We start from the raw sequence: 22,517 nt of genomic DNA, 5'->3' as shown, positions 1-22,517 counted from the left end.
AAATTTCCTGTAGAACCCAAACAGACCCAGAAATCGTAGCACTTTCTTCTTTGTTTTAGGTACTGGAAAATCTATTATCACCTGAACCTTGGTCTCTTGTGGTAATACTTGACTTTAACCCACGACATGTCTTAAATAAGCGACCTGGGCCTTGGTAAACTCACTCTTTGCCAGGTTTTCGACAAGGTTAGCTTTGGCCAACCTGTCAAATAATGCTCTTAAATGTCAGACATGATCACTCCACGTGTCGCTGTACACCACAAGGTCATCGATATACATAACACAATTGCTCAACCCAGCAATCATTTGATTGGTCAATCTTTGAAATGTAGCCGGTGCATTTTTCATATCAAATGGCATGACTTTACACTAGAACAGACCATCTGGTGTCACAAAAGCAGTTCTTTCTTTGGCTTGGTCAGACAACAGGACATGCTAATATCCTTTAAGCAAATCAATCTTGCCAACAAAGGCTGAGTTCCCCACCCAATCTATACAATCCTCAGGTATTGGGATCGGATAGGAGTCCGTATTAACCCTTTAGTAGTCTATACAGAATCTGTGAAATCTGCCTGGTTTTGGTACCAAAACGACATGAGAATTCCAACTACTTTGACTGGGTTCAATTCTATCATTACTTAACATGTATTGAACCTCCTCCCTGACTTTGGCCAATTTACTGCGATTGAATCTGTCAGGGTTTTGTTTAATTGGTTTAACTTCCCCTACATTAACCTCATAAATAGCCAGAGAAGTACAACCTGGCTTATCTGTGCATACTGGCTTCTCTTCCTTCAATAGGTCGGTTATGTCTTTCCTCTGTTGCTCAGGCAGATGTTGTAGCACCTCATCCAGACTCTCCAACACCTCTTCACTGCAGGAGGTTCAATTTGGGAACACTCCATATCAGACATCATCTAGTTCATCATGCACACCAGTGTCACCATCTACGTTCCCTATCATCCGTGCTCCATCAATTGGCTGACTATGCTCGTGGTCATAGCACCAATTCATCAAATTCACATGACACACCCTTTACCTTTTCCATCGACCTGGAGTACTAACTAAAGAGTTCACCTCACTGAAATTCCTTTCGATACCATATGGTCCACTAAAGCTAGTTTTCAATGGTTCAACAGGCAAAGGCAGCAACATATGAACATACAAACATACGAATTAGGAGCAGGAGTAGGCCACTCAGCCCCAGAACCTGCTCTGCCATTTAATAAGATCATGGCTGATCTGATTGTAACATCAACTCCACAATCCCGCCTACCCCCAATAATCTTTCACCCCCTTTCTTATCAAGAATCTATCTACCTCTGCCTTAAAAATATTAAAAGACTCTGCTTCCACCGCCTTTTGAGGAAGAGAATTCCCTGGACTCACGATCCTCTGAGAGAAAAAAATTATCCTCATCTCTGTCTTAAATGGGCAACGCCTTATTTTTAAATAGTGAACCCCAGTTCTAGATTCTCCCAAAAGGGTAAACATCCTTTCCACATCCACCCAATTAAGACCCCTCTAGATCTTATATGTTTCAATCAAGTCACCTCTTACTCTTCTAAACTCCAGCAGATACATGCCTAGCCTATCCAACCTTCCCTCATAAGACAACCTGTCCATTCCAGGTATTAGTCTAGGAAACCTTCTCTGAACTGCTTGGAGAATCACACAGGCTGAGGCTCCTGCACTCCTGCCCTCTAGGTTCCCTTACCTGCCTCAGCTGCAGCCCCACCCTCCTGTCCCTGAACACTGACCAAATCAGAAGACCCTATGCTAAGGGTGTGACTGCCTCCTGGTACAAAGTGTCCGGGTATCTTTCCTCCTCCCTGATGTGTCACAGTGTCTGCAGCTCGGCCACCAGCTCAATGATGTGTTTGCTCTGGATCACACTGGCATCTAGGAGCTCTCATACTCTGTAAACCATGACACATCACCTGTCCTGCCATCTTTTTCAACTCATTACTTAGTTATTTTATTCAATTATTTATTTTCCTTTTTTATATGTTTTATTAACCTTACCACAGTTCCTGTACTATTTTAAACTTTAGGAATAAACTAGACCTTAACCACTGACCCACCAAACAGCTAGCTTCTTTCCCTGTAGTAGAGTAAGAAACAAACCCTACAGGGTGAAAAAGTTAGAAAAAGCAAAGGAGCACCTCCTTCCCCAACTCCCCGAACTCCCAGCACTTTGTTCAAGTCGCACTCAGTGCTAAGTCACACTGAGATGCCTGTATTTATCTGGTCTGAAACTATAGAGATTAGCTGAGCCCCAGGTACAGAGACACGAGTTCAAGCTAGTTTTCTTAATTGATTAACTACAGCTGCTCCCCAGTGGGTAGCTTGTTTATCCCTGCTTAGGCCCCTGGATGAAATATAAAATTTAAACAGTAGCTTTCAATTAAATGCTAAATACAAACAAAATTAGATTTTTAGAAAGTGATTAAGAGTCCCTCAATGCACCGACCTCCCAGCACTCTCTCTGTTCATGTCGAACTCAGTCTAGCACCTTACGTCCGGGTTGAAAACTATGTGCTTTAGCTGTTCTATCTGCTTGGGATTTCATCACCTGCTGAGAAACCTTGAGATGCCTTGAGATGTTCTTTGGCAATCTCACAAGCTTTTCAGAGTCTCTCCCGGAACGCGGACCGATAATCTAGGAGGGTAGTTTTCTTTCTCCTGTGCCAAAAATCTCTCCTTAACTAGCTTAAGGGGGCCCATAATGTCATGGCCATAGACCAATTCAAAGGAACTGAAACCAGTAGACTCATTTGGTATGTCCCTGATTGTGAATATCAAAAATGATATCCTTTTATCACAATCCTGAGGATACTGTAAACAATAAGCCTAATGTCATGTAGGCCCCCAACTGTCAAGAATGAGGCACACATTATTTCATCACATGATCATTAAATTTTTTAATTGTTGCTGGGAAGAAAAGAAGGCCTACTACAAGGGGTTTCCAAGCTCCTGACTGGAAAGACATTTACATAGTAACAAACAGTACTTGGAAAGGGCAAAGGGGCCACTCCCTGCTCCAATTTAATCCACAATGGACTTTTGATTACCAGACGTTGAAGGTGGAGAGGCTATCATTCCAGATTAACTACTAAGATGGCTGAATGCACAAACAGACGTGGTCAGACCAGTTTAGTCACATGACTAACTGGCTGTTGGAGTTTTTTGAATTTGAACTTGCCATAGAGAATTTGAACTGAGAAAGCTGTTTGCTCCTGAACTGGAAAGACCTCTCTCCTGTCTGTTCTCATCTCTCTCTCACCAGCTTCAGAAACCATTGCAGACACATGAACCCCAAGAGAGAAAAGTCTCCTACACAGTGAACAAGGTTTAAGAAGAATAGTGGGCCCCAGCAAAAAGCAAGAATTACCTACAGGCAAGAACTACCTATAAAAGGACTACAGTGAGCTCAAAGCACAGTAACAAGAAACTATTCTGATATTGCCTCAAACCTCTTTACTTTATTTTTTCTTCTGCTCTTTTCTGTCTCTATTGTATGTGTGTATCATGTATGCATGCTAGCGTGGGGTGCGGCGTGTATCCATAGGCGTTAGCCAAATTAGAGTTGAAGTTTAAGTTTTAATAAATTTCAGTTTTCTTCTTTAAACCTAAGAAGGCCTGTTGGTGCTCATTTCTTTGCCTTATAATTGGAAATCTGTGAACAAGGATTCACCAAGGGGGAGCTAAGAACACGGTGTGTTTAAAATTAAACCCTGTTACATTAGGACCAGGTGAAGGCTGAGAAAGACCCCTAGACACCTTTCTCACATGGTGGTAACAGAAATTTGGGTGCTGGCATCTGGAATTTTACTCACAGACGAATGAGAGAAATTGGAAGTGGGAAGCCAAATTGCTCCCAATCAAAAAAGAGCAAGATTAATACAGGTTTTCTTGTGGTTGTGTGTGATTGAATATTAACATGTCTGCAACTGAAGTGAGTAGCTCTCCAAGCCAGGGTGAAGTAACTTGGGATAAGTGAAAAACACTGTCTATGGAGGAATTGAGAAAAATGGCTGAGATCACGGTACGTGGCAAGGCTAGGAAGTCTGAACTCCTAAGGCTAGTGGCCAACCATCTTTCCCTTGAATCTGAAGAAGCAGACGCATTGTTAGAAGTAGAATCTGATAGGGTATTGTTAGCAAAGATACAATTAGAACAGAGGAAACTTGAATTAGAAGAAAGAGAAAAAGAGAGAGAGATGCAGGAGAGCCTTTCAGAAGGAATAGGAAGAAATAGAGAGAGAGGAGAGAAAGAAAGAAAATTCCAGAAAGAATGTGAAGAAAAAGAGTTGAGGCGGCTTGAGTTAACTAGGGGGTGACAGAGTAAACCCAGTAAAAGCATGGCCAATATGGAGGAGCATAATTCAGGGCTGGGTACAGAATTGCTAAAACTCGCTCAATTAATTCCAAAATTTAATGAGGAAGATGTGGAAGCGTTTTTGTGCCTTTTGAGAAACTGGCAAGGCAGCTAAAATGGCCAACTGAGACCTGGTCTCTCTTATTGCAAAGCAAGCTAACCGGAAAAGCCCATGAGGTTTATTCCTTGTTGCCAGATGAGAGTTCATTAAATTATGAACTGACAAAAAATGCTATCGTCGGGGCATATGAATTAGTACCCGAAGCCCATTGCCAAAAGTTTAGAACCCTCAAAAAGCAAGCCAATCAAACTTATCTGGAGTTTGAAAGAAGTAAGCAGCTGGCTTTTGGCCAGTGGCTGAGGGCTCTTAAAATACAGCTCAGTTATGAGACTCTCAAAGAAATAATCCTGTTAGAGGAATTTAGAAACTCTCTCCCATTCTCAAGAAAGACCCATGTAAAGGAGCAGCGGGTTCAGGGAGTCCGGCAAGTGGCCATTCTGGCTGATGAGTTTGCTTTAATTTATAAGTTGGTTTCCCGGGAGAGAACTTTTCCTAATCACGGCCACAAATCCGAAAAGGAGAAAAGGTAGTAAGGTGATCTCCGTGTAGGCAGTCCTGGGAGTGAAAGGAAAACACGAGACACAGGGGACCCTCCTCCAGCCAAAATGGAAGGTGCTGTGAGCAAGTGTGAGACCCGGAGACCTTTATGCTTCCATTGTAATAAAGCAGGGCATTTAAAAGCTGAGTGCTGGAAACTAATGGGGTTAATGAGGGCACACCTGTTCCGTGAAGATGGGATCTGATGCAAAGCACAGCAGAACAAGCTGTGGCTTTAACTGCAGCAGTAGTGAAACCCAGGAAGCTTACTACAGCCAGTGCTGGAAAAGTTAATCAGATTCCTGAAGGCTATTAGGGTTTTGTGCCTGAAGGGAAAGTAACCCTATACCCCTCGAGTGGGGCCATCCAGCCTATAGTGATTCTCAGCGACACAGGGGCCACTAGATCCCTTTTACTGGGAAAAGGCCTGACCTTTCCCCCAGAGAGTGCAGTGAATACCAAAATGGTGGCGAATGGTATTGGAGGGCAGTGTATGCCTGTACTTGTACATTGGGTACACCTGGAGCGCGACCTAGTTTTGGGACAGGTGACCATAGGGATTGTCCCTAGTTTGCCTGTTGACGGGGTTGACCTGCTCCTAGGTAATGATCTGGCAAGGGTGAAGGTAGTAACCCCCCCACCCCCCCACCAGTAGTGAAAGAAAGACTTTAGGAGGTCAGAGAGACAGGGCAGTGGCAGGAGACAGTTCCCCTGAATATGTAGTGGATCAGGCCATGATCAAACCAGCTCCCCCAGAGGAGACTGAATTAGCACTGCAGGCAGATGAACAGATCTGTCTGTCCGAAACTTTTATTGGAAAGTTAGGAGACCCAGGGAATGAATTAAATGGATTTTCCCTAGCTGAGGCTCAGCAAGCTGACCCAGTATTGAGAGAGTTAGCACAGGCTGCCCAGTCTGAAATTGAAGCAGAGTGAGTCCCTGATTGCTACTATTTAAAGATTGAGGTACTGATGAGGAAATGGAGTTCTCCTCACAGACCTGACAGCAAGGAGTGGATAGTAGTTCACCAGTTAGTGGTGCTGCAGAGGTACCGGAGAGAAATATTAAGAAGGGCCCACGAGACTACTGTGGCTGTACATGCCTGTATACGAAATACCAAAGCCCGCAAAAGACAGCAGTTTGACTGGCCAAAACTCGACAAAGACGTGGTGGAGTACTGCAGGAGTTGCCACATGTGCCAGGTTGAGGGGAAACCCCAACCTACAGTAAAACCTGCACCCCTAAGTCCTGTTCCAGTGTTTGGAGGACCCTCCAGCAGATGGCTGGTGAACTGTAAGCGATCACCGCCGAGAACAAAAGGGGACAGGCAGGCACACGGCTGGCAAAGATTTAGAAAGAGAAGGGGAAGAAGTGACCAAGGGGGCAGGTTAAAGGAAATATGGAGGAATCCCAGATGAAAACCCCTGCTGTCTGGGCAACCAACCCCAAAAAATTTGAAAAGTTAGACCCCACATCTTGCTATGTAAATGCAGACACTAGAAGCACCCCACCAGAGTTGCTAACAGTATTTACAGGAACCTGAAGAGACAAAGAGATGCCTCTAGGGGGCACCAAAACCTTGAGGATGATGCCTCAACTAGTTGAAGTGCCACAGGGGAATGCAGTAAAGTCTGCACAAATACCTGCAGGTAGGAATGTCCCAGAGAACAAAGGGGATATTAACAAAGAATCCTCCCCCACAGTCACAGGAAAAGGGAACCACCCATCCCCTGAAGTCAAAAGTCATTGCATGATTCAGCAAAATACTGAAAGAAGTTCAGGATAGACCTGCCCACTACTAACTCTCCTGGGAAAAAAAAATTACCTCAACAGGAGCAAAACCCTAGGCAGTCATGGCAATGGGCAAACTGAAGAAAAGCTTCCCCAATGAACCACATGGCTACTGGATGCCAAAAAAGGGAAATTAAAGCAGCACTGGCACTCAGAAAAGACAATTCTAATAAGCTTCAAGATTGATGAATGAATGGAAATGAATGCGAGAAACACATGGTTTTTCTTTCTGTATCGTATATTTCTCTCAAACCTTTTAATGAAATGCGCGTTTTTTTTCAAATCGCATTTCATTTCCCTGGGTGTGGAGGTGTAATGCAGCCTCCCACCTGTCAAGAATGAGGCACACATTATTTGCCACATGAACATTAAAACTTAAAATTGTTGCTGGGAAAAAAAGAAGGCCTGGAAAGATAGTAACAGGCAGTACTTGGAAAGGACAAAGGGGCCACTCCCTGCTCCAATTTAATCCACAATGGACTTTTGACTATCAGAGGTTGAAGGTGGAGAGGCTAGCATTCCAGGTTAACTACTAAGATGGCCGAATACACAAACAGACATGGTCAGACTAGTTTAGTCACATGACTAACTGGCTGTTGGAGTTTTTTTGAATTTGAACTGAGAAAGCTGTTTGCTCCTGGACTGAAAAGACCTCTCTCCTGTCTGCTCTCATCTCGCTCTCACCAGCTTCGGAAACCATTGAAGATGCATGAACCCCAGGAAATAAAAGTCTCCTACAGTGAATAAGGTTTAAGAAGAATAGTGGGCCCCAACGAAAAGCAAGAATTACCTACAAGCAAGAACTACTACTTACAAAAGGACTACAGTGAGCTCAAAGCACAGTAACAAGAAACTCTTCTAATATTGCCTCAAACCTTTCCACTTTATTTTTTCTTCTGCTCTTTTCTGTCTCTATTTGCATGTACGTATCGCATATGCATGCTAGCATGGGGCATGGCTTGTATCCATAGGCGTTAACCGGATTAGAGTTTAAGTTTAAATTTTAATAAATTTCACCTTTCTACTTTAAACCTAAGAAGGCCTGTTTGTGCTCATTTCTTTGCCTTATAATTGGAAATCTGTGAACAAGGATTCACCAAGGGGGAGCTAAGAACATGGGGTGTTTAAAATTAAACCATGTTACAATAAGACCAGGTGAAGGCTGAGAAAGACCCCTAGACACCTTTCTCACCTGGTCTTAACACTAATTATACTCTGTAAGATTTAGTGATGTCTTTCCAATGCACCTTGGGACTGTGGGTGATAAGCAGACGACTTGAGCTGCTACACTCCCAAAGTACACATGACCTCCTGAAATATACCTGACATGAAATTTGAGCCCTGGTCAAACTGAATATCTTTTGGCAACCCAAACCTAACGAAAAACTCGATCAACGCCCTCAATCACTGTGATCTTCTTCAGGGGAATTGCCTCTGGAAATAGAGTGGACAAATCCACGATGGTCAGGAGATACTTATGGCCCAACGTATTCTTAGGTAAGGGTTCAACACAATCCACAATCCACAGGACCCTACTAAATGGTTCATCAAATGCAGGTATCGTTATTAATGAGGCTGGTTTAATTGAAGGCTGTGGCTTCCCAACCACCTGACATGTGTGATGCGTCTTACAGGTCAACCACATCCCTGTTCAGCTTCGGCCAGTAAAAATGGGTCATTACCCTAGCCTGAGTCTTCCAAATACCTAAAGGATCTGCGACTGGAATCTCAAGAAATTCTCAAAATTTCTCTGTGGTAGAAAGGAGAGACAACAATTTGATGAACTACAGCTCAATCCTCATCAGCGGGCCTCTGGGGAGGTCTCCACTTCCTCATCAGAATGTCATCGTAACACTCAGGGACCTTTTCAGCTTCAGCTCAGAACGTGCCATCTGAGACAAGCTTCTTAAGTCAGGGTCTGCCTGTGTTGCCTCAATCAAGAAAGATCTGCTGAACAATTCACCATTGTTAGCTTTGGAAGCTTTAGCACCAACATCCCCATCCAAATCCTTGAAAAAAGTTTCAGCCAACCAAACACCCAAATTGTTCTCCACAACAACTTAATCCTTCTCATCTTGTTTAACCCTATGAGCCTGGGACCCAGTCACAACAAAATCTGAGAATATTCCAGGAAATTTTTCCTGCAAAGCCTCGGTTTCAACAATTGGCTTTTCCAAAACCACTAGAGATGCCAATCCATTATCCCCAGATAAGTCATTTCCTAGCAGAAAATCGACACCCCGAATAGGCAAACTAGGAACATTGATGGCAACAGGACCAGTGACCAAGTCACATTTTAAATCAACCTATATAAGGAAATGGGTAAATAAATTCCATCAATCCCTTGGATTAATACCTCTGCATTCAGCAAACTACTGGGAAAAAGTTCATGTCACCTGACAATATTAGTGACTGTGCTGTCCATGTATCTCTAAGGCTAACAATTGATTTGCTTGTATTATCAGACAGAACTGGGGATATTTCACCCTCAAACAGAGAACTTATATGGTTTTCTGTAACCGGATTCACTCCATCAGTGAAAATGGGAGAAACGACTTGCTTGTTGTGAACTTTACTGCTAGGACAGTATTTTATTTCCTGGGGAACGCCATGTGATGGGTTTGTTTTTCCATTTCGAACACTCAGCCTTCACATTTCCTTTCTTACCACAGAAATAGCGTCCGTCCCCTCGAATCAAACTTTTTTTCCTGGCTTCCGTCCTTCACCTTCCTTGCCATGGCTGGGTGCAGTCCTAGCAGTAGCCACTGCTCCCTGTGGCGCTGCTGTGACTAAGAGCTTCTGGCCCACTGATTGGCTGGTAGCTCTATTAGGTGGGACCTCCTGCCTCAAGGAGGTGGAAGTCCCGCCCAAGACCACTTAAGGGCCTGGGGAGCATAAAATCCTGGTCTGGCTCCCCATCGACTTTTTGGCCGGTGGACAGGGTCTCCTGCCCAACAAAAATTCCAGCCACCATTTCCTTCTCTCTAGCAAATTCCACAAACGTCTGGCCCTGTATCTTTTTAAAATTTCTTAATTTTTGTCTGTAGGCCTGTGGTACCAACTCATAGGCATTGAGAACAACTGCCTTTAGTTTACCACAGCCTTGTGAGGGGTCATCTGGAAGAGTGCAAAGCTGTCCCTATGAAAACACACTGTAGGATCATTGTCCAAGATGATTTAGGCCAATCCAAATTCATGGCAATTTTCTTAAATGACACAAAGTACATTTCTACTCCCATCTCACTGAATTTAGGTACCAAGTGTATATTCTTTGCCAAAGCAAAACTATGAGGAATTTTCTTTGGGTCATCCTCAGCTTTCACATCCAATTCATGTCCACTGACTTTGAACTTTTCCTTTCTCAATTCGAAGTCTATTCCAGTTTTCGACTTTTGTTTCTTTTTTGAAATTCATCTTCTCTGTCGTCTTTGTCCTTCTCTTTTTCTCCTTCTTGTCTTTCTCTTTCTGCTCATTCGCTTTCTTTGTCTCTTTCCAATCTCATCTTCTCCAACTCAATTTTGGTTAGTTCTATTTGAACCTTAGCAGAAACCTCCATTTCTTTCTCCAGCTTCAAGTGAGGAGCGAATTCTTGGATTTTTTCTGCTTTCTTAGCCCTTGGACTCACATCAATCTCCACATGTTCTGCTATAGAAATCAAATCAACCTTTCTCAGCTTTTGCAATATGCTGAGAGACAAAACTTCTCTCTTAACAAAGGCTTGACACCAATAGTACTCATGGTGATTTTGCACTGAATACAGCCAAAGTAAAGGTGAAATCTGGTTTGTTTAAACTCTGGAATATTCCAGTGAACCCATTGCACAGGCTAATCTGAATCAGATCCTGGATGAGCCAATTTTGTTATAATCCTTTTGGAGATCACAAACCAAAAGAATCTAATCCACCAACCGACCCCAATTTAGAGAAGAAAACAGACAAGATGTCATTTTTTGTAAATTTTGCTTAAACTTTCAAACCAAAACCAACAAAAGTTTTTCTTTATTCTTTCATGGGATGTGGGCATCACTGACAAGACCAGTCCTTGATAACTGAGTAGCTCGCAGAGGGCAGTTAAGATTCAACCACATTACTGTGGGTCTGGAGTCACATATAGGCCAGACCAGGTAAGATGGCAGATTTCCTTCCATAAAGAACATTAGTGAACCAGATGGGTTCTTATGACAATCCATGATAGTTTCATGGCAACATTACTGAGAGTAACTTTCAATTCCAGAATGTTTTATTTATTAATTGAATTTATATTCCACCAGTGGCCATGGTGGGATTTAAACCCCTGTCCCTGTTGCATTAGCCTGGGCCTCTGGATTACTCGTACAGTGACATTACCACTACGCCACTGTCTCCCCCTAACTCAAACATGAACTGACAGTTAAATCACAGTCAATATGTGTGTTTATATGTATGTATATAATATAATAGCTTAAAGATTATACATTAATTATCAGATGCAACAAAGTTAGATCTCACGAGTCTTTTTGGCAGACCTCTTCGCACAGATATCACCAATTACAGCCACAATGTTCTTTAGGTCTTTGAACTGTTCAAGTAAATCTCCAGATCCCATCTTTCACAATGCCATCCCTGATACACTCAGTGTATTTCAGATCCTCTTCCACACATTGCAGAGTGAAATTGTAAACTGAAACCTGAGCTCCTGTCACATGTTTCTGATCATAGCACTGTTTGTTTTAACTGGTTCTAACCAGTCCTATGTTCCCCAGAACTCTGAAGCTTTCAGTTTCCTTTTCTAGTAAATGACTGTCCCAGAAAAAAACACAAGCTTTGAATCCCAAAGTCAGTGCCTAGCAGTACATTTAAAGTTCAACTGTTCAGGTAGCAGTCTGCACATTAGGACTCCATCACACTATCTAGTGTCTGATAATTGCTGAATTTTTAGGAGTTATTGTGACTGCACATTTTTTCTTTACTGGTCCTTCTGGCAACTCCACTCTGGCTTCAGGGCGAGGAGGGTCCGCAACAAATGGAAAGAGCAATCAGAGCTGTAGCAGAAGAGTGGCAAAATAGGAAGAGTCATGCTTGCAGGAATCCTCAACCTCCCAACAGGACTTATAGACCCAGGACAACATATTCACAGTTCTCTGATTAATAGTGCCTAAAGAGGCTGCCCTTCTCTGTGGAGGTTGTCACATAGTTGTGTCATCTCCTGCAATCAACTGCCACAGTTAGCATAGCATTGCCTTTTTGCAGGCAAGACCACTTCTTTGCCTCTGCTTCCTTGCCACAGGGGAATCAATAACATCAGTCAGTCTATAGCTGATACTTGCATCAATTAGGTGACTGATGCCATGTTTTTATTAAAGCAAGCACTTTCATCACTTTTCCTATGGACAACTGGAAGCAGCAGGATAGTTCTCTGGAGTTTGCACAGAGTCAGTTTCACCTTCCAAGTCAAAGGCCTCAGTAACTGCAGGCTTCATGTTGCACTGCAGGCTTCTTTGACTGACCTGCAATTCCTCCAGGTACATCTACAGGGCTCTTTAAATTCAGTTTGCAGTTTCTAAAGAGTCCAGCAATTCTGGGCACCCCTTTAATACTGACAAGAGCATGAAGTAGTGCAAATGAGACAGAGATGACAGAAAAAGGGGCATATGATGTCACTACATCATTGTTGCCTGATTTACAACAATAGTCGAGTGCTTTCCTGGTCATTGGCAATGATGGTGGAAAATTGGGCAGGCATTAAAATGAGCAGAGCTCCATCTGAACACAATTCTGGCCATAATTCCGATCCAGGTTCCTGGATTTACACTGGTAAAGTGGGTGGCCCTGATCGTATAATTCAGGCTCTTGACTCATAAATGGCCACATGGGGTGTTGATGAAGACCATAAATATGCATTGGCAGGGTTTTCCCATTCAACACAAATTAAACACATTCAATTCACCCGATTCAAAGCATCTGGCTTAATTGATAACTAATCGAAAGCCAGCAACCATATGCCCATTGCCAAGATTACACTAGCTGTCATACTGAAGTATTTAAAATGCGGTTTCATTTTTGAAAAATAGGAGTTGCTATTTCTTTTAAAACTTTTTTTGTCATACTTCCTTCTGCATAAACAGGTACAGAAGCAAAGTGGTGCTGGCTAATATAAATCATAGCACTCTTAATTTGATATCATACAATTTAACTGGTGAGTTGACCAACTATTTTGCTTTAATTCATCTCTTAATTAAAAATGAAAATTATGCTAAACAGGAAATGTTCATTATAGATTTTATTTTAATATAGAGAATTTCAATATAGAGAATTTTTAGATATAACAAAAATAGAACATACCAACTTTTGTAAATGCCTCTTAACATATTACTGTACAAGTTGCAAATATGAACAGAAACTTATTTTTAAATACACTTATTTACTCAATTTGCACAGGCAAATAACATTTGTATTTAAATTTGTGTTTACATTAAAATGTATTTCTTTAAAGATCCATTTAAGTGCAATACCATACCATTATTGTTACATTAACAATCAAAAAATTAATAACTAGGTGACACTTTTCCAGCTCTTTTTTGTTGTCTAAAATTATGTACCTGAGTCACAATTTTCTATGTGGACTATCAAATCCCAGGAGGCATTAGACATTGAAACATTAGTAACAATTGTAAATGATGACTGAGTTACAAAGATGACAGGTCTAGAAATCTACGAGTCTTTTGTGCACTAGTAATACTGGTACATTCACAATGAGGTACAGCTTAATCAGAAAGTAAGCCACATATGAGCAGCAATTACTAATGAACATTCAGCAACATTAGTGCATTTTCTGCTGTGAGCTCAATCCATTTAGCTGTATTAAAAAGTAGCAAAGTATTTCGAAACTAAAGAGTTCTACTTTTGTGTTTGAATTACATTAGTTGTAATAAAATGAGGAGAGAGTCACCCCCTATAGCTACTTTCTTTAGGGATGCAGGTATAGCCACAAGCAGTGCTGGTGTTACATCTGAATCAACATTTGCAGCTACATTATATTGAGCCGTCTAGTGTGATATGCCTGAAAAATTACAGAAGGAACCCCTTTCCCCCAAAACATGTTGTTTTCTACTGCAGTTTGATTAATGTGCTGACACTTTTAGATAAACTATAATGAAGAAATGGTTGATGTTTCTGTACATTGAAACCATTCATTGCATATGCTCTGGCAGATACACATCAGGCAGCAGCGTAATAAGATATTGATAAATCAGACAGGATAACCTAATAAGAAAGCAGGAGATGAATAAGATAAATTGAAAAATATCAATATTTTTGATTTTCAATTGGAATTTTCTGTAGCTGTTTTTCATTTTGCTCCAAGTTGAAATAGAAAGCAATAATGATAGTGTTACAATATCTGATCGGTCAATATTGGTCTATTACATTGATTATCTAATCATATCTATGGAGAATTCAGTGTTCTAATAGGTTTATAATTATCCTTTCATTCTTCACTGAGAATACTTCAATACAGCTGGGATACCCTCATGAAACAAACTACTACTGCGTTTTGTTCTGTTCGCACTGGAAGAGAAACTGCTACTGCTTTTAAACACAAAATATGACTAATTTCTTCATCAAAAAGTCATCTTCAAAATTTTGAAGGTCTAATTGAAAAAAGTCAATTATTTTCATATGTATTATATGGGTGGAAAAGAAACATTGCTGATTTCAAATCAACACAACATACCTGAATTGTCTTATGCCACCTTCCTTGTATAAATAGTCTCATTTTTTTTTAACAATTTTGAACTCAAGCATAAAAAACAATTATGCCAACAATATGTATTTAAACTGAAAATTTACCAGATGTTGCCCATTACTAAAAATGATGACAATCAGTCCATTAATATGGTTCCTCATAGTTTATCAGATTGTCTCATTTACAGACAACATGATAAATTACAAAAATCCATTCTTTATATTGAGTCTATTGAGCAATTCAAGCAAAAAGCTGAGAAAACCTTGTTTTTTAGCTGTGACATCAGTGCTAGTCTGAGCCCATATCCACAATATTTTGTTGCATATCAATATTAAACCTTTACCATGTTGAATAAACAAGAACTCATGTAAATAACACAATAATAAATTAATTCAATTCTTGTGCATTTTAAGCAATAAATGCAGAAATTATTTTGAAGCAGTTCAGTTCTATAAAGAATACATTGGATAGGAAATATTTATGGTAGATACTGCATTGTATTTGCAAATACAGTTCCTGTTTTCACTGCATGCTTTACACATATATATATAGTTCAATGTGCATTTCAAGAAAGAAATGTGCATCCAATAATCGCTTCCTATAATCCCATGTGCAGGCAGTTCTGTTGTGTATTTCTTATGAAACTTTGAAAGGAAGATTATCGCCTTGCAGTTAAATGATTCTTGATTGCCCATGGGTAAGTGTGATTCCTGAAACAGAGAGAGTGAGAGAATCATTGTATTGTGGATCTAGCAAAAAGAAAATGGGATTATTATCTGTCATGTTTGTTTCAAAAGGAAACCAGGCACTATTTCTATTTAAGATTGTACAAACAATTCCCAAACAATTGGTCCTCCAGCGATGCTATGGTAATGATTTCTGCGCTCTTTGTACTATCTAATATTCGATTACATAACAATGTAACCCAGAGGTGTAACAATAGGTCCCTCTAGTCATCTCAACTGGATATTTTATCCTTCATATTTGACCACACAGACACTTTTTCTGTCTTTTGGTAACAGAACTGATTAACACTTTATTGCAAGGAGCTTTTAGTTTTAGTTTAGTTTTAGAGATACAGCACTGAAACAGGCCCTTCGGCCCACCGAGTCTGTGCCGACCATTAACCACCCATTTTATACTAATCCTACACTAATCCCATATTCCTACCACATCCCCACCTGTCCCTATATTTCCCTACCACCTACCTATACTAGGGGCAATTTATAATGGCCAATTAACCTATCAACCTGCAAGTCTTTGGCATTTTAGTGAGGTGAGACTGATACGAACACTACAGAGACATGGCTGCAGCATGACATACATTAGGATCTGAATATTGAAGGGTTACATGACATTTAGGAAGGACAGGAAGCTTGGAAAAGGTGGAGGGTGGCTCTGTAATTAACGGTGGTATTAACGCAATAAAGAGGGATAAACTAAGTTCAGCAAACCGGGATGGAGAAGCTGTTTGAATAGAGATGAGAAATGATAAAGGTAAGAAGTCACTTGTCGGAGTCATTTACAGGTCCCCTAACAGTAACCACACTGTAGGACAGGGTATAAAGGAAGAAATAATGGCAGCTTGTCAGAAAGATACAGCGATAATCATGAGAGATTTTAATCCACATATAGACTGGAAAAATCAGATAGGCAAAGGTGGCCTAGAGGAGGAGTTCATAGAACGTTTTTAGGATAGTTTCTTGGATCAGCACATTCTGGAGCCAACCAGAGAGCAGGCTATACTAGACCTGGTATTGTGCAATGAGATAGGATTAATAATGACTTCATAGTTAAGGCGCCCCTGGGTAGCAGCAACCATAATATGATTGAATTTTACATTCAGTTTGAGGGAGAGAAGAGTGGATCCAAGACTAGTATTTTAAACTTAAATAAGAGCAATTATGAGGGCTTGAAAGCAGAGCTAGCTAAAGTGAACTGGCAAATTAGGTTCAGGGATAGGTCAATAGAGATGCAGTGGCAGACATTTAAGGGGATATATAAGAATACACAGAAAAGATACATTCCAACGAGAAAGAAAAATTCCAAGGGGAGGATCCACGATCCATGGTTAACTAAAAAAGTTAAAGATAATATCAAACTTAAAGAAAAAGCATATAATTACACAAAGATGGGTGGAAAGTCAGAAGACTGGACAGAATATAAAAACAGCAAAGAAGGACTAAAAGATTGATAAGGAGGGAAAAAATAGAGTACGAGAGAAAGCTAGCTGGAAATAAAAAGACAGACAGTAAGAGTTTCTATAGATATTTAAAAAAGAAAAGTTAACAAAGTGAGTGTTGGTCCTATAGAAAGTGAGTCTGGGGAATTAATAATGGATAATAAGGAGATGTCAGATGAATTGAACAGGTATTTTACTAAGAGGATCAGTCTTCACTATAGAGGAAACGAGTAACATCCCAAAATTAGCTGTAAGTCAGGAAATGGAAGGGAGGGAGGAACTCAAGAAAATTACAATCACCAGGGAAGTGGTACAGAGCAAATTGTTGGAGCTGCAGGCTGACACGTCCCCGGGTCCTGATGGACTTCATCCTAGGGTCCTAAAAGAAATGGCTAGTGAAATAGTTGATGCGTCAGTTTCAATGTTCCAAAATTCCTTAGATTCAGGGAAGGTTCCATTGAGATTGGAAAATATCAAATGTAACTCCTTTATTCAAAAAGGGAGGGAGGCAGAATGCAGGAAACTACAGGCCAGTTAGCTTAATACCAATCTCAGAAGCTATTATTAAAGACATTATAGCAGGGCACTTAGAAAAATTCAAGGTAATCAGGGAGAGTCAAAATGGTTTTGTAAAAGGGAAATCATGTTTAACCAATTTATTGGAGTTCTTTGAGGAAGTAACATGTGCTGTGGATGAAGGGGAACCAGTGGATGTCGATTTCCAGAAGGCATTTGATAAGGTGCCACATTAAAGGTTATTGCAAAAAATGAAAGCTAATGGTGTAGGGGGCAACATATTGGTATGGATAGAAGTTGGCTAGCTAACAGGAAACAGAGAGTAGGCATAAATGGGTCATTTTCTGGTTGGCAAAATGTAACAAGTGGTGTGCCACAGGGATCAGTGCTGGGGCCTCAACTTTTTACAATTTATATAAATGACTTGGATGAAGGAACCAAAGGTATGGCTGCTAAATTTGCTGATGACACAAAGATAGGTAGGAATGTAGGTGGTGAAGAGGACATAAGGAGGCTACAAAGGGATATAGATAGGTTAAGTGAGCGGACAAAGATCTAGCAAATGGGGTATAATGTGGGAAATGTGAAATTGTCCATTTTGGCAGGAAGAATAAAAAAGAAGAATATATCTAAATGGTGAGAGATTGCAGAGCTCTGAGATGCAGAAGGATCTGGGTGTCCTAGTGCAGGAATTGCATAAGGTTAGTATGCAGGTGCAGCAAGTAATTAAGAAAGCAAATAGAATGTTATCATTTATTGCAAGGGGAATTGAGTAGGAAGGTTATGCTTCAGTTAAACAGGGCATTGGTGAGACCATGGGCTGAATTTTATTGGGGTGCTGCGCACTGCCGCAGCACCCTTTGAACCCGGCAGCACGCCCGCATTCTCCGGCCTCTGCCAAGCCCCCGCGATATTAATCGCGAGGGTTCATTTCCTTAGAGGCCAGGCGCTGCCCTCCCCATATTACGTGGGGAGAGGTGGGACATTCAGTGCAATGAGAGAGTTTTTGACAGTTGTGTAGCAGGTGCTGGAACCCTATTTTAAGCGTCCCAGCACCTGCTTCCTGACAGTTCTCAAAGAAATACTTACCTGACTGCTGAAGAGTGGAGCTGCTGTCAATCTGGCAGCAAAGCAGAAAGTGCTATAGAAACCCAGCAGGTCAGGCAGCATCTGTGGAGAGAGAAGCAGAGTTAACTTATCCAAGTTCACAGACCTGAAAGTTAACTCTGCTTCTCTCTCCACAGATGAGACCTGACTTTCTGGGTTTCTCTAGCACTTTCTGCTTTGCTGTGACATACTTACCCTGCTGTGTCCAGAGTCCTATGAAGTTGCGATCCTCTTCTTCCACTCGAGTGTAACATTCCTTCTTGTAGGTGTGCCGCACCTGGCTGAATAATCTTAATTTTGCACAGGGGTAGGCGGTGGCGTAATGATATTATCACTGGACTAGTAACCCAGAGACCCAGGGTATTCCTCTGGGGACATGGGTTCGAATCCCACCACAGCAGAAGGTGGAATTTGAATTTAATTAATAAATCTGGAATTAAAAGCTAGTCTAATGATGGCCATGAAACCATTGTCAATTGTTGTAAAAACCCATCTGGTTCACTAATGTCCTTTAGGGAAGGAATCTGCTGTCCTTACCTGGTCTGGCCTACATGTGACTCCAGACCTACAGCAATGTGGTTAACTCTTACATGCCCTCTGAAATGGCCCAGCAAGCCACTCACCGCTGCAAAGTCAATAAAAAGGAACGAAACCGGACGGACCACCTGGCATCGACCTGGAAACGACAATGGCAAACCCAGCCCGGTCGACCCTGCAAAGTCCTCCCTAGTAACATCTGGGGGCTTGTGCCAAAGTTGGGAGAGCTGGCCCACAGGCTGGTCAAGCAACAGCCTGACATAGTCATACTCACGGAATCATACCTTACAGACAATGTCCCAGACACTGCCATCACCAACCCCGGGTATGTCCTGTCCCACCGGCAGGAGAGACCCAGCAGAGGTGGTGGCACAGTGGTATACAGTAGGGAGGGAGTTGCCCTGGGAGTCCACAACATCGACTCTGGACCCCATGAAGTCTCATGGCATCAGGTCAAACATGGGCAAGGTAACCTCCTACTGATTACCACCTAGCGCCCTCCCTCAGCTGATGCCTCAGTACCCCTCCATGTTGAACACCACATGGAGGAAGCACTGAGGCTGGCAAGGGCACAAAATGTACACTGGGTGGGGGACTTCAATGTCCATCACCAAGAGTGGCTCGGTAGCACCACTACTGACCGAGCTGGCCGAGTCCTAAAGGACATAGCTGCTAGACTGGGTCTGCGGCAGGTGGTGGGGGAACCAACACAAGGGAAGAGCATACTTGACCTCGTCCTCACCAATCTGCCTGCCGCAGATGCATCTGTCCATGATAGCATTGGTAGGAGTGACCACCACACAGTCCTTGTGGAGGCGAAGTCCCGCCTTCACATTGAGGATACCGTCCATCGTGTTGTGTGGCACTATCACCGTGCTAAATGGGATAGATTTCGAACAGATCTAGCAATGCAAAACTGGGCATCCATGAGGCGCTGTGGGCCATCAGCAGCAGCAGAATTGTACTCAACCACAATCTGTAACCTCATGGCCCGGCATATCCCCCAACTACCATTACCAACAAGCCAGGAGACCAACCCTGGTTCAATGAAGAGTGCAGGAGGGCATGCCAGGAGCAGCACCAGGCATACCTCAAAATGAGGTGTCAACCTGGTGAAGCTACAACCCAGGACTACTTGCATGCCAAACTGCGTAAGCAGCATGCGATAGACAGAGCTAAGCGATCCCAAAACCAATGGATCAGATCTAAGCTCTGCAGTCCTGCCACATCCAGCCGTGAATGGTGGTGAACAATTAAACAACTAACTGGAGGAGGTGGCTCCACAAATATCCCCATCCTCAATGATGGGGGAGCCCAGCACATCAGTGCGAAAGATAAGGCTGAAGTATTTGCATAACATAACATTGCCCATCTTAGCTCCCACCAAGAGTGGCACAACATGACCACATAAAGATTGAACATGCTGCATAAATTGACCCACAAGACATATAAGTTTCACATGCCTACCATTTCTGGCACTCTCCCCACATACAGGGTGACTCGAGCGCCATTGCTCCTTCAATGACAGAGGCAGTCAATGGCACAGAACTGCCAACCATTACAGAGGGCTGAATCGCAGTGGCTCCCTTCAGTAATGCAGAGTAAGACCCCTGAATATCCCCCCTCCCTCCTCCCTTTAAGAATGCAGAGTGAGACCCCTGAATATTGCCCCTCCCTCCTCCCTTTAAGAATGCAGAGTTAGACCCCGAATATCTCCCCTCCCTCCTCCCTTCTGTAATGCAGAGTGAGATCCCAGAATAACAGCACTTACCTTCGCTGGCGACAACTTCTGCCTTTGAGGACCAGCCGGCTTTTCAAATTGTGAACGGGACGGCACGTGACAGCTGCCCGTTCAGCAAAAAGTGTCAATGGAGGGGCGGCGGGCTGCATAATCAGCAAAGGTAAGTATCGTTTACCATATGCTAATTATGGTGCCACCGCCGTGCGGCGCGGGGGCCACACTAAGGTCCTGCCGCCGATAACATGCGACGGGCCCTTCTCGATGTTGCGGGTCAAGGCGGGCCTCTCTCCACAGTATTTTACCAGCCCCTGCGCCGTGACCTGCGGCATCGAGGGGCCGGTAAAATTCAGCCCCACATCTGGAGTACTGTGTACAGTATTGTTCTCCTTATTTAAGGAAGGATGTAGATGCATTGGAAGTAGTTCAGAGAAGATTTACCAGACTAATACCTGGAATGGGCAGGTTGTCTTATGAGGAAAGGTTAGACAGGCTAGGCTTGTATCCGCTGGAGTTTAGAAGACTAAGAGGTGGCTTGATTGAAACAAAGAAGATCCTGAGGGGTCTTGACAGGGTGGATGTGGAACGAATGTTTCCTCTTGTGGGAGAATCTAGAACTAGGGGTCACTATTTACAAATAAGTGGTCGCCCATTTAAGACAGAGGTGAGAAGAAATTTTTTCACTCTGAGGGTCGTGAGTCTTTGGAACTCTCTTCCTCAAAAGGCGGTGGAAGCAGAGTCTTTGAATATTTTCAAGGCAGAGGTAGATAGATTCTTGATAAGCAAGGGGGTGAAAGGTTATCAGGGGTAGGCGAGAATGTGGAGTATTCAGTTCAACCATGAACTTATTGAATGGCGGAGCAGGCTCGAGGGCCAAGTGGCCTACTCTTGCTCTTAATTCATTTGTTTGTATGTGCCTTATTTACAGGCAACAAGTGAATATACAGAGAAGCAGCTGTAACAAAATCTTTTGATGGAATCCATGGTTGCAAAGCTTGGTTTTTTTTGAGACAGACCCTAACTGAAAGGGAAACTAGAATTGAAACAGAAACAAAACCTAAAAACTGAAACAGAATCGGAAACCAAAACTGAAACAGAAGCTGATAAAAAAAGGTTTCTAGGAAAACTGACACTGGTTAGATAAGAGGAGAGAGTCCTCCCCAGATCAGGCAGACAAGGCAGATGAGGCACATCAGGCTGGAGTGGAGCGCTGGCAAGCAAAAGAAAGTGAAGACTGAATCCAGGAGCTGTTTCTGTTACTTAAAGTAGCCGACTAATCGGACCCGGCTATACAGTGCACAGGTTGTCACTGAAGGACTCAGATAAAGGGTAGACTGATAAATCCATGCCATCAAGACTGTTATGAGCAGAGCGCAGGAATTTCTGGAGAAGTGCGCCCTGTGCTGAAGACCACACGCGTGGAGTTCGGATTAAGAGGGAACTGTTGTCGGAAGAAGAACAGCAGCTAAATCCTTGATGAAAGGAGCTGAAAACCTGCCTGAGGAACTTCAGAGTTGTGAAGAACTGTGTGTCTGTAATTTGATGCCATAGATGCTGGGTGGACTGCCCAGTGAAACCGTGAGACCTATCTGTTGTATCTGATCGTTAAGATGTAATTTGTAACATATATATATATGTTTATAAAAATTTATAAAAGTGAAATCTGGTCTGTTTGGATTAGTTTCCTAAACTGGGGTCAATTGGTGGATTCAATTCTTTTGGTTTGCTGGTGATCTCAAAGGGGATCATAACAATCTCAACTACTCCAACTAAATTCAGTTCCATCTTCATGAACAAGAAAAAATCGCAAACCTTACTGGTCGGTATTTTTGGTTTGTTCTCATGATATGGGTGATGCTGACAAGGCCGCATTTGTTGTCTGTCCCTAATTGCATCGAGAAGGTTACTCTTGAACCATCACAGCCCTTGTGGTGATCATGCTGCCA

General features: G+C 42.3%; 1 protein-coding gene across 5 annotated transcripts in view; it reads right to left on the bottom strand.

Moving 5' to 3' along the window:
• Positions 1-13,108: 13,108 nt before the first annotated feature.
• The window catches only part of nek10 (NIMA-related kinase 10), a 485,577-nt gene continuing 476,168 nt past the window's right edge, over positions 13,109-22,517 (bottom strand). For all 5 annotated transcript variants that reach the window (XM_068059792.1, XM_068059804.1, XM_068059810.1 and 2 more), the window contains one exon: positions 13,109-15,201. In XM_068059792.1, the coding sequence (XP_067915893.1) occupies positions 15,150-15,201 (52 nt within the window). In that variant the 3' untranslated portion in view covers positions 13,109-15,149. The remainder of the gene's footprint in view (positions 15,202-22,517) is intronic.

The sequence above is a fragment of the Heterodontus francisci genome, chromosome 2 (assembly GCF_036365525.1).
Source record: "Heterodontus francisci isolate sHetFra1 chromosome 2, sHetFra1.hap1, whole genome shotgun sequence".
Classification (NCBI taxonomy): domain Eukaryota; kingdom Metazoa; phylum Chordata; class Chondrichthyes; order Heterodontiformes; family Heterodontidae; genus Heterodontus; species Heterodontus francisci.
Note: the sequence above shows the minus strand (reverse complement) of the source record. Positions and strands in the feature narration are given on the sequence as shown.